Here is a 15665-nt window from a genome sequence, read left to right on the forward strand (position 1 = left end):
GTTGCTGCTGTGGAGCAGAGGATGCAGAAGCACCCTTTCAACGAAGCATTTCTATAAGCATGTCACAGGCCAGGACTCCCAGGGCAGGCTCATTTTCCCAGAAGAGCCACCCGTGTAAGAAGTGTACTCTGGTCTTGAGAGGTATTTTTCACTTGGCTGAGCATGAAGAAGCACAACACAGCCAGAAAGTGTTCGGGTGTAGAATATGTATGAAACGATTTCATTTTAGTGCAAACCTCCAAAAACACCAGAAGCAGCATATGGAAGAGAAATCCTTCAGAAATGCTGTAGTCAGGGCCTTGTTTGTGAAGAGCTTCAAATGCCATGTGTCAGGAAAGCCCTTTACCTGTGAGGAAGTTGGGAAAGACTTTCTGGCCACCTTGGGACATCTCCAGCAACAGACCACTCACACCAGGGAGAAGCCAAACAAGATTGCCCAGCTTGAGGCAACTTTACCAAGCAGAGAAAGTCATTACAGCCAGGGAGAATGCAAGAAAGCCTTCAGCCTGAAACATGCACTTGTTCAGGACCAGGGTGTCCACCCTGGAAGACATTGTTTTGTGTGCAGTGAATGTGGGAAGACATTCAGGTACAAATCCTCATTTGTTGTACACCAGAGAGTGCATACTGGCGAAAGGCTTCACGTGTGTCGTGAATGTGGAAAATCTTTCAGGCGAACCTCAACCCTCAATCTGCATCGAAGAATTCATACTGGGGCAAGGCAGTACAAGTGCAGCAGATGTGGGAAATCCTTTAACCAAAACTTTGTCCTTATTTATCCCTGGAGAAGTCACATTGGAGAAAATTGTTACTTGTGCAGTGAATGTGCGCAGTTTCCTAGCTGTAGATCCATCCTAATTCGACAACGGACAGTTCACACTGGAGAAAGGCGTTATGAGTGTACTCAATGTGGGATATCTTTTAGACGAAAATTTTACCTCATTGTACACTGGAGGGTTCACACAGGAGAAAGGCCTTACGATTGCAGTGAGTGTGGGAACTCTTTTAACAATAGCTCGGTGCTCATCCTACACCAGCGAGTACATAAAGGGGAAAGGCCTTTTGCTTGCAGTGAATGTGGGAAATCTTTTACCAATAGCTCGATACTCATTCTCCACCGGAGAGTTCACACAGGAAAAAGGCCTTATGAGTGCAATGAGTGTTGGAAATCCTTTAGTCGTCAATCTTACCTCACTCAGCACTGGAAGGTTCATAGTGGAAAAAGGCCTTATGAATGCAGTGAATGTGGGAAATCTTTTATGTCTCGCCGTGGCCTCCATTATCATCAGAGAGTTCACACTGGATCAAGGCCTTATGAATGTAGTGAATGTGGGAAATCTTTTACTTCTCACTCTGGCCTTCGTTATCATCAAAGAGTTCACACAGGAGAAAGGCCTTATGAGTGCAGTGAGTGCGGAAAATGTTTTACCTCCAGCTCTGCCCTGTGTTATCATCAGAAGACTCATGCTGGAGATAGGCCTTATGAGTGCACCGTATGTGGGAAATGTTTTTCCTCTGGTTCCACCCTCAGTAATCATCAGAGAGTTCACACTGGAGAAAGGCCTTATGTGTGCAGTCAATGTGGGAAATCTTTTTTCTCTAGTTCCAACCTCAGTAATCATCAGAGAATTCACACAGGAGAAAGGCCTTATGTGTGCAGTGAATGTGGGAAATCCTTTATTCAAAGGTGTTCCCTTCTTAAACACCAGAGAGTTCACACAGGAGAAAGGCCTTATGTGTGCAGTGAATGTGGGAAATCCTTCACCCAAAGATGTCACTTTCTTATACACCAGAGAGTTCACACAGGAGAAAGGCCTTACAAGTGCAGTGAATGCGGGAAATCTTTTTCCACTAGTTACAACCTCAGTAATCATCAGAGAATTCACACAGGAGAAAGGCCTTATTTGTGCAGTGAATGTGGGAAGTCGTTTATCCAAAGATCTTACCTTCTTATACACCAGAGAGTTCACACAGGAGAAAGGCCTTATAAGTGTAATGAATGTGGGAAATCTTTTACCACTAGGAGGAACCTTCGTTATCATCAGGGAGTTCACACTGGATAAAGGCCTTATGATTGCAGTGAATGTGGGAAGTCTTATATCTTTAGTTCCATCCTCCAGGATCATCAGAGAATTCATGTAATCAAAAGGTCTTATGGGGGCTTCCGTGGTGGCTCAGTGGTTAAGAATCTGCCTGCCAATGCAGGGGACACAGGTTCGAACCCTGGTCTGGGAAGATCCCACATGCTGCGGAGCAACTAAGCCTGTGCATCACAGCGACTGAGCCTGCGCTCTAGAGCCCGCAAGCCACAACTACTGAAGCCCGCATGCCTAGAGCCCGTGCTCCGCAACGAAGAGTAGCCCCCACTTGCCGCAACTAGAGAAAGCCCGCACCCAGCAACAAAGACCCAACTCAGCCATAAATTTAAAAAAATAAAAAATAAAAAAATAAATATTTCTAAAAAGGTCTTATGAATGCACTGTATATGGAAATTCGTTTAGAGCAAATTCTTATCTCACTGAACACTGTAGAGTTCACAATGCAGCAAAGCCTTATGCATGCAGTGAATGTGGGAAATCTTTTTCATCTAGGTCCAGACTCTGTTATCATCAGAGTGTTATGATCAGAACAGGGTCAAGGCCTTATGAGTGTAACGAATGTGGGAAATCTTTTTTGAAGAGTTCTTCACTGATGCAATATCACGGAATTCACACAGGGGAAAGGCCTTATGAGTGCAGTGAATGTGGGAAATCTTTTACTTTTAGATTTTACTTCATCATCTTCAGATGGTTCACACAGGAGAAAGTACTTATGACTACAGTAAATGTGGGAAATCCTTTAGGGATAATTCTCAATTAAGTCAGTACTGCAGAGTTCACACTGGAGAAAGCCGTTATGAGTGCACTGTATTTGGGAAATTATTTAGCCATAAATCTCACCTTTCTCAATACTGGAGACTTTATGCTAGAAAAAGGTCTTATGAGTGCAATGAGTGAAGGAAATCTTTTACCTGTATTTCTAGTCTTCATTATCATTAGAGAGTTCATATAGGATGAAGACCTTATGAGTGTAAGGAATGTGGGAACTCTTTTTCCCATAGGTCAGCGCTCATTTGACATGGGAGAGTTCACACAGGAGAAAGGCCTTATGAGTGCAGTGAATGTGGGAAATCTTTTATCCAAAGGTGTCACCTAATACACCAGAGAGTTCACACAGGAGAAAGGCTTTATGAGTGTAGTGACTGTGAGAAATCTTTTACTACTGGGTCTGGCCTCCGTGATCATCTGAGAGTTCACACTGGAGAAAAGCCTTATGAGTGCAGTGAATGTGGGAAATCTTTTTCATCTGGGTCTGGTTTCCATTAACATCAGAGTTCACACAGGATCAAGGCCATATGAGTGTAGTGAATGTGGGAAATCTTTTATTTGTAGTTTCATTCTCCATGAACATCAGAGAATTCACACTAACAAGAGGCCTTACGAATGCACTGAAAGTGGGGAGTCCTTTAGAGCAAATTCTTATCTCATTGAACACTGTAGAATTCATAGTGGAGAAAAGCCTCATAAATGCAGTGAATGTGGGAAATCTTTTTCGTCTATGTCCGGCTTCTGTTAGTTCACACAGGATCAAGGCCATATGAGGGTAGTGAATGTGGGAAATCTTTTCCCCAGAGCTCTGCAGTCCTTCACCATCAGTGTTCACAGTCCTTCACCATCAGTGTTCACAGAGGTGAAAGGCCTCAAGTGTCTGGTGAATGTGGGAAATCCTTTACCTCTAGTTCCACCCTTTATTCATATCAGAGAGTTCACAGGAAAAGCCCTATTCATGCCAGGAATTTGGGGAATTCTTTCCTAAAGAATTTTCCTCATTATACATGGTAGAGTTTACACTGGAGAAAGGCCTTGAGCATGCAAGGAAATGTGCAATTTTCTAGTTCAGGTTAACAACGTTGGAAGAAACTGAGGAGCCGCCCATCTGAATTCAATCTCATATATCCAGTTGTCCACAGGGGGAGATACCCCTTAAGTTTCAGTTGTGTGGGAAGCATGTGTGGCTATATTGCACCTTGTAATCTGTCCAGGGCTTTCCCCAGATTTATGTCACTGCCCGTTTCTGTGGCCATTTTACCTCTATCACCTGGCAGGTCCACACAGTGTGCATCAGTCACCAGCCCAGTGTGCTCAGGGAAACTGACCTCTGTTCTTCCAAGTGTTGGAGCAAACCAGGAGTAGTAGCCCAGTCCCTTCAGGGTTGGTGTTCCCCTCTCTTTGACTAGATGTACAAAAGCCTGAAGGAATGTTGTCCCGGAGAACGTCATATGAATTCAGCTGACAATGTGCAGAGAAGGACAACCTTTTCCAGGGACATGTACTCACATGCTCAGTTTTTCTGTCTAGCAAGTCACCAACCCAAACTGTGTGCCACACATTGTTTTGGTTTGTATAATATGGATGCCTTACTGTTTAAGCCTATTTTGTTTTGGGAGTTCTTTGTACTGCTAGAGGTTTTTTATAAGGAGATTTGGGCTCCACAGGCATGGGCCTCAGGGAGGATAGTATGATGGCAAAAAGTGGCTTGCCATTTTTGGCCAAATTTGCATTGGTGCCAGTGAAGTCGTAGGAGAGAGGGCAGGGCTTTTTGGTCCTCATTTGAAGCCTGGATGCTATGAGTTTTAGGAGACTCATACATCACCCTGAAGAGGAGTAAGATGTGACAACCTCAAGTTCTTGGAGCAGCATGAATTTTTTCTCCTGTTCACAGGGGGTATCACAAGAGATGTCAGCACTGTTGAGAAGAATCTCCTCCCTTGGTTTTGCCAAGAGCATGTGCCCTGATGTCCACAATTCCATGGGTGACAGTCACTGGTTGTAAGACTATAGGGGCCAGGGGAAACTGAAACTTCTACAGAAACTGGGTTAGTAGGGAGCAGAGGAGACAGCAGCCAGCTCATTGGAATGTGCCTCTTCTAAAAGTGCATCCACAGATGTCTTTGTGACGATGACCGATGTGCACGATCAGCGTGTACACAAATCTCAGGACCTCCAGGCATGTTTATCTTGTGTAGCTGAGGTCATTGTCAGAGAAGATAATTGGAAAGTTTTGTAGATTTTTGTAACCTCCCTGCAATGTTCGCCTCAAGGCCGTTGCTGCACAGGCAGAAAAAAGAAAGGTAGAGAAAAGTAGTCCAAGGATGTGGCTCTTGTGAGCCAGCCAGCATTCCTGTTGACTGAAGTGGAAATGTCCTTTATTACTCGCCAGTGTTTGCTGCCACTGAGGCAAGACTGACCCCCAGAGGGCATGACAAAAAGATGGTGGAGTCAGTATAGGGCTGTCAAATCTATTTTCCAAAAAAGTGGGGCATACAGATTTTGTTTATCTTAAAGTGGTTTTTTTAAAGCTTTATTTAGGTGTAATTTACATGCAGTAAAGTACACATATTTAAAGTGAAATATTTGGTAAATATTGACATACACATGATACCTGTGAAAACATCATCACAGTCATGGTAATGACCATATCTCTCACCATGTATTTGTCTGATGTCCTTTTACAGTCTCTGTGTCCCTGCCCTTTACAGCCCTCCAAGCCACCATTGATTTATTTTCCATTATAATAGATACCTTTACTTTTTCTACAATTTATATGATGGAATCCTTAAATGTTTACTCTCTTTTTTCTGGTTTCTTTTATATTTTGTAATTATTTTGTTATATGATGTTATATTTGTTATATAGATGTTATGTGAGTAGTTCATCCCTCCCTTTTATCTTCTCTTTTGGTTCAGTACTCTTATCTTTAGATATACCGCTATTTATCCATTCACTTGTTTATGTACATTTTGGGTATTTCCAGATTTTGACTGTAGAAAATAAACTGGTGCAAACATTTGTGTACAGTTCTTAATATGGATATTTGTTTCATTTATCTTTTGTTCAAAAAATTAGATTGCAGTGTGAATCATGATGTTGGTGACTATTTAGCTTTTGAAGAAACTAACAAATTCTGACTAAATAATTGTGTTTTTTACATTTTTACCAGCACTGTATGAGGGTTCCATTTTCTCCATGTCCTAGCGAATACTTATTTGGTCAGTTGTTTTTAATTTTAACCCTTTTAATAAGTTTGTTACGCTGTTCCACTGTTGTTTTCATTGTATTTTCATAAGAATTCATGATTAGCATTTTTTCGGATGTTTGATAGCTTTTTTCATTTGCTGTCTTTTGTAAAATATCCAATTTTTATCTATGTTATGAACTTTGGCTATTTTCTTTTTTTTTTTTTAACAAGTAAGACATTGAAACAACAAAGATGTGTATTGGAGTGTCATCCATTTTCACTTGTTGAATACTGTGAGTGACTGTTTTATGGAAGAAATGCTTTCAGTACTGGAAGAACATGCCCTGAGTTTTTTCAGTTTTTTTGTTATGCACGGTGTAATGGACACATGTTACCATACACTTTTAAGATTAATTTGCCCTGGGAATTCCCTGACGGTCTAGTGGTTAGGACTCTGCTAGGGCCTGGCTTCGATCCCTGGTCAGGAAACTAAGATCCCACAAGCCACGCAGCATGGCCAAGGGGAAAAGAAGAAAAAGATTAATCTGTCCTAATATGTTGTCCATCAGTTTCTGAAGTCCAGACAGTGAATAATAACCTTGCTTTGTAGTGTTTGTCCATTTTCCTGCTCCATTATGGGGGTTGGTGGGTTGGAACAGGACTCTTAGATAGACTAAATGACATCAGGATGAACAGTACATTCTTTGAGTCTCCAAAGCCCGGTATGGAGGGAAATAGGAGGGCAGGGATCAGAGTCTCCAAGCCTGGGTCAGGCAACCTGGGTTTGCAGCCCAGATGTTGGATTCACATCCTGGATCCCGTTGCCTTGACTCACAGATAAATGAGTCACCTACATTCTCCCCTCCCCCCACCCTCTGTAAACAGGGATAAGGAGCATCTTGTCCCCTGGCCTTTAGAGGAGCTGCAGAGCCAAGGCGCCCATTCCCCATGAGGTAGGTACGCCTGTGGTGACACACCGAGCCCAGCCACTCCGCGCTCCTCCTGACTAGCGGTCCGAACTGATGCCATGGAGCCACCCTCAGGAGGCCAGTGCTGCAGGGCACTGAGGTCTCGAGTGGGTTTCCCACCAGAGAATCTTTAGGTGACTTGTTGGAACTCCTTTAGGTTCAGTTCCTGACAGGGATGTGCAGGCAATGATGGCATTTAACTTGTTCTTTGTGAGGATCAATAAAAGGAAGAGACTGGGACTTCCCTGGAGGTCCAGTGGTTAAGACTCCGTGCTTCCACTGTAGGGCGCACGGGTTTGATCCCTGGTCAGGGAAATAAGGTCCCACATGCAGTGCGATGCGGCCAAAAAAAAAGAGACCAAACAAAGAGGCAGACCACTCGAGATTGGTAGGCGGCAGTTTTAATGGGCAAGGGAATTTATGAGGCTTGTCTTGGGTCTTGTCTTGACTACAAGATGTGTGGCTTTCCCCATACACCCACCAAACCTTCTTTTTATTCTTCCTTTCCTTCCTTCCTCCCTCTCTTCCTTTCTTTCTTTTCTTTCATGCATGCTGTGCCGGGTCTTAGTTGTGGCATGCGGGATCTAGTTCCCTGACCAGGGATCAAACCCAGCCCCGTGCATTGGGGGCGCAGAGTCTTAGCTACTGGACCACCAGGGAAGTCGCCACCCACCAAATCTTAAAAGTTAGTATGGACGCCCTAACTGGATTCAGCCACATACACTGTCTAGATAGTCTCAACACCACATTTCTGTCTGAAGGCTGTATCCTTGGAGCAGCTTCTGGAAGTGGAGAAGGCAAGTGAATGCACATTGCAAGGACAGCAGAGTGACTGAGGGGCCTCCAGTTGCCCAGGTCCAGCCTGGGGAATCACCCAGCAGTCACGTCTTCTCAATGACCTCCTCCGACACTCTACCTGCCACCCTGTGACCGGCTCTGCAATCTCCCAAGCTCCCCTCTTCCACAGCTTGCCCACATCCGTCGGCCATGGCTTTCTGTCACATGGAGGTGGCTCGTTTGGCAGATACCTGGCTGTGCTGAAGGCAGATACCTAAGCAGCAACAGAGGCACAGGCAAGAAGAAACAGACTGACAGTGTTGCCAAACTCATCGTCAGTTTTTTCCATCAAGAACTCGTGAAACTTGGCCTTTGTCATCGTGTGACTTCAATATGACGTTAGCCGACTCATGGGGTATGAACACGCCACATTCTGTAGTTAATGGTGCACGCGCCTCCTTGAGTGGTAGTAATAATGTCCACAGCCGTCCTACTTTGGAGGACAGCTTTTCTGTTTAGAAATATTTGAGTTTTCAGTAAAGACAGGCTTTGTTGGCTGTCATTTGAGGCTGCCTGGGTGGATTTTCTAAGAGCTGCTATGTGTGCTTTAACACCCTCCAGGCCGATGGAGGGGGATCACACCAGTGGGAAACAGAATGTACCCACCTAGAATTGTGGAGAGGGAGGTTGGCAACTGTTCCTGTGGGGTGGATTCTCCCCTGTGCCCAGGGAAAACCCAGGGTACAGCAGCCTGCCACCCAGGTGGAAACCATGGCCAAAGATTAGTGCCACACAACCATCAGGTCCCATTTAGGGCCACCCAGTGAATACTTGGCCAGTGCAACAAGTCAGTGACAAACTAGTTGCTATACTTCAGTATGATGGAGTGACTGCACAGTTCCAGTGATGTCCATGCCCTATCCCTGACCTAGTTAGGTTGGTTCTGTTTAGATTTTTCTGTTCCAGCATAGGGCTGTCTGGGTGCTCAGATGTCCATAACCTGGGGTAAGTCACATAAACCCCTCCCATTCTGCACACAGCCACCCATGGCTCTAATAATATTGTTGTTGTTGTTGTTGTTGTTGTTTTAAATGATACTTGCAGTCATTTTGACAGGCTGCCTGTGTAGTTTGACAGAAAAAGAATACTCGTACCCATTGTTATGGGTCGTGTATGCCAAAGGCCAGGTCTCTGGATCAGTATTGATAATGTCAGATTGTTGACCTGAAACAAATAGACTGTCAGATATTTCTTCAATAAAGATGGGATTAGGGACTTCCCTGGTGGTCCAGTGGTTAAGAATCCGCCTGCCAATGCAGGGGACACAGGTTCGATCCTGGTCGGGGAACTAAGATCCCACATGCCATGGGGCAACTAAGCCCATGCGCTCTGGAACCCACACGCCACAATTAGAGAAGCCCTCATGCTGCAGTGAACATCCTACATGCCCAACAAAGACCTGACGCAGCCAAATAAATAAATTTAAAAAAATAAAGATGGGCTTATTTGGGATCAGCAAAGAGTTACAAATCAGGGTCCATGAATATGGCAAGGCACATGCTATTTCCTGCATGACAAGGGCAGGGGAACACTTTTTTTAAAAATTATTTTATTTATTTTTCGCTGCATCGTGTCTTTGTTGCTGTGTGTGGGCTTTCTCTAGTTGTGGCGAGTGGGGGCTACTCTTCATTGCAGTGCGCGGGCTTCTCGTTGCAGTGGCTTCTCTTGTTGCAGAGCACGGGCTCTAGGCACGCAGGCTTCAGTGGTTGTGGCACCCGGGCTAAGTAGTTGTGGCTCGTGGGCTCTAGAGTGCAGGCTCAGTAGTTGTGGCACACGGGTTTAGTTGCTCTGCAGCATGTGGGATCTTCCTGGACCAGGGCTCGAACCCGGGTCCCCTGCATTGGCAGGCGGATTCTTAGCCACTGAGCCACTAGGGTAGCCCCGGAACACTTTTGTAGAGAGGAAAAGGGAGTTGGGAGGGCTGTAGTAAACAAAGAGTCCATGACTTTTCATTGGCTGAGTCTTTGCCAGGAAAGGAGTCTTTCTTCTTCCTGTTGGACATTGCAGGGCATGAGATCTCCCCTTTCTGGTCTCCAAACTGTATTTAATTGAGGCTTCTGTTTATTGTTTTACATTTACCTTTCTTTTATATAAGTTAATGTTTTTATTGGAGTATAGTTGCTTTACAATGTTGTGTTCGTTTCTGCTGTACAGCAAAGTGAATCAGCCATACATATACATATAACCACTCTATTCTAGACTCCATTGCCATATAGGTCATTATAGAGCACCAAATAGAGTTCCCTGTGCTATACAGTAGGTTCTTATTAGTTATCTTTTATATATAGTAGGGTGTACATGTCAATCCCAATCTCCCAGTTTATCCTCACCCCCCAGCCCTTTCCCCTTTGGTTACCATAAGTTTTCTACATCTGTGACTCAATTTCTGTTTTGTAAATAGGTTCATTTGTACCATTTTCTTAGATCCCACATATAAGTGACATCATATGATATTTGTCTTTCTCTGTCTGACTTACTGCACTCAGTATGACAATCTCTAGGTCCATCCATGTTGCTGCAAATGGCATTTTTTCATTTTTTTATGGCTGAGTAATATTCCATGGTATATATGTACCACATCTTCTTTATCCATTCATGTGTTGATGGACATTTAGGTTGCTTCCATGTCTTGGCTATTGTAAACAGTGCTGCTATGAACATTGGGGTGCATGTATCCTTTCGAATTACTGTTTCCTCTGGATATATGCCCAGGAGTGGGATTGCTGGATCATATGGTAGCTCTATTTTTAGTTTTTTAAGGAACCTCCATTCTATTTTCCACAGTGGCTGCACCAATTTACATTCCCACCAATAGTGTAGGAGGGGTCCCTTTTCTCCACACTCTCTCCACCATTTATTGTTTGTAGATTTTTTGATGATGGCCATTCTAACGGGTGTGAGGTGATACCTCATTTTAGTTTCGATTTACGTTTCTCTAATAATTAGTGCTGTTGAACATCTTTTCATGTACATTTACCCTTTTGAACAAGATCCTTGACGGCATCACCAAACAAAAAGCAGATTTTCTAGTTTCAGTGACTTTTTATCCCTCAGTGTCAGGAAAGAGCTTTTTTGGCTGTAGTATCTCAAGTCATATGGAAACTGCACAGATTTTAATCTAAATACCTATTAAGGTCACATTTAAGTCTTAGGCACTTTTATCTAAAGTCAATATGTTATCAAGATCATAAACCTTCGAGATCTTATGAAGCATTATGCTATCACCAAAGGTTTGGTGACAAATTTCTAACAGGCTTGGTCCAGATACCTTGGGAAAGCTGTCTCATCAGATGTCTTCTGCTTCAATTCTGGGAAATCTTTTTTTTTTTTTTTTGGCTGTGCTGGGTCTTAGTCGCAGCATGCGGGGTCTTTAGTTGTGGCAGGTAGGATGTACAGGCACTCCCATACCCAACAGTTGAATTGATGTTTTTTTGTCTGGCAAGTGAGTGGACCCACTGTATAAAGGAATTTCCACTAGGTGCTATTCCCATGACCAGATACCATGTGAGCAGCAGATGCCTCAGGTGAAAAAGGCAGATGTGTAGTAGCACCTTGCCTGGGGAGGTCTTCCTCTTCTGTAAGAATTACACTTGTGACCTGATCGATAAATGGTAACGTGGCTGCAGCTTTAGGAATTTGACCTGGCTGTGCAAACCATACGTGTTGGCCCAGGGAGAGAGCTCTGGCAGGCATGAGGAGATGGACTGGGGGTGGATACGCCCCGCCAGGACCACTGCCTTCTTCTTTCTCTCAGCGGTGCACATTTCTTCCAGCTATGATGCATTTCCACAGGGCCAGCTTGCAGCAGGATGACCCGGTCCCAGTGGAGGCTTAGTATAGTAGCTCCCATTCACCCAGGGGTGTTAAGTAACTCACCCACCCCAGTGGGACATGCCACTGCAAATCGCAATAGATAACTCCTTTCCTAGGCGTGATGGGGAACACTGATCCGTGGTGAGAGTTGGGGACAGTGGCTGTTTCCCATGACTTCCGCTCCTTGGCAGGGACCCCCCAGTCTGGCACATGGGGCAACAGGCCCTACTGGTTGACCATTCAAACGTATTAAAGCCTGGGACAGTACTTTAGTTCACCCAGCCAGGTGGTCTCACCTGTTAGTGATTTAATCTGCTGCTTTAATACTCCATTTTTCCTTCCTACCAACCCTGCTGCTTGCGGGTTACAGGGGAGATAGAACCTCCACTCAATGCCAAGTTCTTTTGCTCAGTCTTGCACGTCACGACCTTTGAGATGTGACCCCCGATCACCATCTGTTGGATGAGAGTATGCATGCATGTGACTCAGCCCCTCCAATTCCCTGCTAGTGGCCAACTGGTTTCCCTGGCACCAGGAGGCAGCTTGGGTTAAACCCGACACAGTGTCCACACAAACCAAGGCGTATTTAGAACCTTCACTCGCAGAGAGGAGGCCAGTGTAATCATTTGCCAGCCACTCCCTGGTCGGCAACTCCATAGATGGCCCCAGACTCCTTTGACAATTGCCTTGGACGTTGTTTAGAACACCCTGAGAAAGCTCTTCCTTTTTCCTTTCTGTTTCCTCCTGGTTGTTGTCAAGAGAAAGCCTCTGTGTGATGCTGAGTCTCTAATGCCTACACCCCCGTTACTAATTTCCTTTTTCAGCAGAGGGAGCAGGCCTAACAAGCCCCGTGAGCTCCCTGGGATGGTGGAGCATTATTTTGATTTCATGAGTGTATTTTCATGGTGAACTTCATTTGTGGGAAGTCAGGCTTGTTTTCCTAATTAGCAGAGAAGCAAACACGCTTCTTAGAATACAATCTAAAAAAAAAAAAAAAAGAATACAATCTATTTAAGACGGTGTACATCAGTTTAAAGAGAATAAAATTAGTAACGATTATCACAGCTAAGGTCCCCTTTTCCTTTCAGCTGTCATACTGTAAACAATGACCTTTCTGTGGTCTATTTAGTACCACATTAATGCTTTTTGGTGGTGATTTCACTGTTGAAAATGGCGCTTAAGTGTAGTCTTTATGTGCTGTCTGGTGTTCCTAACCTAAGCACAAGGCTGTGTGATGTGTCTTAGAAAGAAAATAGGTGTTAGATCAGCTTTGTTGAGTCATGAGTTACAGTGCTGTTGGCTGTGAGTTCAATGTTCACATGACAACAATACATAGCAAGGTGTCTTTGGATAGGAACACGCATGAAACAATGTTATATATTGATCAGTTGGCAAACAAGCTGTGACCCAAGGTTCTTGGGAACACAAATCTGTATTTCCTCTAAAAGCAATGGTTTTCGATGCAGAAATCAGTAGTGCAAACACTTAATTAGTGCAACGAAAAGACTGCTTTTGAGAACATAACTTCCATGAATAATGGTGGTTTTATAAAACATAGCTACCATGATAATGAGAAGTGACTGTACTTTTGTTTGGCCTCACCACGTGGCGTGCAGGATCTTATTAGTTCCCCGATCAGCGATCAAACCTGCAACCCCACAGTGAAAGCGTGGAGTCCTAACCACTGGACCACCAGGGAAGTCCCTGACTGTACTTTAATACTGTTTTTTTTTTCTTGGCCACGTTGCTCAGCTGGTGGGAACCTTAGTTCCCTGATCAAGGATTGAACTTGGGGCCACAGCAGTGAAAGCGAGGAGTCCTAACCACTGGACCGCCAGGGGATTCCTGCTAATACATTTATTTTTAAAGCACAGGTGATTCTCACCATTTCTCATTCCTAATCATTATATTGTGTTTTACCATTATGTATGTTCCTGAGGTTTTGACTACCGAATCAGTGTGTTGGGAACAGAATACCAAGTTGTGTTTCTGCACACTTCTTTCCAATTCCATGTTGTGTGACGTTGTGACAGCTTGAGATGGGCCGTGGAGGGAGTATTTACATGAGGGATATTGATAAACACTACCAACCCGGGCTTGTTCTATTGATGTTTAGACTTTAGAAAGTGATGAACAATATGTTAATAAAGCAGATTACACTAAAGTGTATGGTGTCTATGGCTGTTACGTTATGAATAGCACAAAACATTGAGGATATAGTCTTCAGTTCTCAAAAACAATTGTTATTTAAAAAAAAATTGTTATAGACTTATTTGTGTCCCGTGGTCCAATTTATAGTTGAAGCTTTAACCCTAATCCAACTGTATCTGGAGTTAGGGCATTCAAAGAAGTAATTAAGGTTAAATGAGATCATTAGTTTGGGGCTCTAACACAACATAATTACTGTTTTTATAATGAAAGGGAAAGACACCAGGGAGGCAGTCACACAGAGAAAAGCCACGTAAGGACACAGCAAGATGGCGGCCATCTGCAAGCCAAGGAGAGAGCCCTCAGGAGAAACCATCCTCGATGGCCCCTTGAACTCCGTCTTCTAGCTTCCAGACCCAGATCCAGATTCCTCTGTGCGTAGATGCATAGAGAGAGCGCCCTCTGCTGTCTCTTCCTCTTCTTATAAGGACACTAGTCCTGTCAGATCAGGCCTTATTTACCCTGAACTACCTCCTTAAAGGCCCTATCTCCAAATATAGTCAAATTGGGCATTAGGCCTTCAAATAAGAATGGTGGCAGTGGGGAGAAGAGAGATAATTCGGTCTATAACACAGTACAGTACTTAGGTAAAGGCCTTTACCCCATGTGAACATTCTGATGTCTTAGGGGGAATTCCCTGGCAGTCCGGTTGTTAGGACTCTGGGCTTTCATTTTAGGGGGCACGGGTTCAATCCCTGGTCGGGGAACTAAGATCCCGCATACCGTGTGGCACGGTTAAAAAAAAAAAAAAATTGATGTCTTAGGAAACTGGAGTTGGAAGCAAAGGATTTGCTACAATCTCTGCACTCATAGGGCCTTTCTCCAGTGTGAACCCTAGTGTTTAAAACAGATTTAGGCTCTGTTGGGACTTCCCTGTTGGTCCAGTGGGTAAGACTCCATGCTGCCCATGCAGGGGGCCCGGGTTCGATCCCTGGTCGGGAAACTAGATCCCACATGCATGCCACAACTATTTGGCGCAGCCAAATAAATAAATATTTTATTTTAATTTTTTAAAATAAATTTACTTATTGATTTATGGCAGCGTTGGGTCTTCATTGCTGTGCGTGGGCTTTCTCTAGTTGCGGTGAGTGGGGGTTACTTTTCATTGCAGTGTGCAGGCTTCTCATTGTGGTGGCTTCTCTTGTTGCAAAGCACGGGCTCTAGGCACACGGACTTCAGTAGTTGTGACATGCGGGCTCAGTAGTTGTGGCTCGCCAGCTCTAGAGCACAGGCTCAGTAGTTGTGGCTCACAGGCTTAGTTGTTCCGCGACATGTGGGATCTTCCCGGACCAGGGCTCGAGCCCATGTCCCCCGCATTGGCAGGCGGATTCCTAACCACTGTGACACCAGGGAAGTCCCTAAATAAAAATTATTTTAAATAATAAAATAAAACAGATTTAGACTGTATAGGCAAGAAGGGCGAATGCCTTTCATATGAATTTCAAACTTTCTATGCCTCAGAGGGGACAGTTTGATGGTGGAAAATAGATTCCCAGTTTTGGCCAAGAGTGGGTTGCTGTCCATGGACCTCCTGGGAAAGAGGGCTGGGCTTTGTGGTCCTCATTTGGGGCCTGGATGCCATGAGTTTTAGAAGACTCAGAGGAGGGGTCAGTGTTACAATCTCAAGTGCTTCTGGGAGCAGCATGAATTTCCCCCCTTGTTCACAGGGCCTATCAGCACTGATGAGGGGAATGTCTTCTTCAGGTCTTGCCAAGAGCCGTGTCCCCTGACGTCCAGAGTTCAGCAGGTGATGTTCACTGGTTCTACAATCACAGAGTCATG

The 15665-nt window shown here is 44.4% G+C and overlaps 1 protein-coding gene and 1 long non-coding RNA gene across 8 annotated transcripts in view; both read left to right on the forward strand.

The window, feature by feature from the left end:
- The window catches only part of LOC309648358, a 263978-nt gene that overhangs the window by 97745 nt on the left and 150568 nt on the right, over positions 1–15665 (forward strand). The gene's annotated exons all lie outside the window — the stretch shown is intronic.
- The window catches only part of LOC309648123 (uncharacterized protein), a 67475-nt gene that overhangs the window by 36939 nt on the left and 14871 nt on the right, over positions 1–15665 (forward strand). For all 7 annotated transcript variants that reach the window (XM_082436295.1, XM_082436296.1, XM_082436297.1 and 4 more), the window contains one exon: positions 1–15665. This exon is cut by the window's right edge and continues 14871 nt beyond it. In XM_082436295.1, coding sequence (XP_082292421.1) covers positions 1–2063 — 2063 coding nt within the window. In that variant the 3' untranslated portion in view covers positions 2064–15665.

The sequence above is a fragment of the Balaenoptera physalus genome (assembly GCF_965194825.1).
Source record: "Balaenoptera physalus genome assembly, chromosome: 19".
NCBI classification, from domain to species: Eukaryota; Metazoa; Chordata; class Mammalia; order Artiodactyla; family Balaenopteridae; genus Balaenoptera; species Balaenoptera physalus.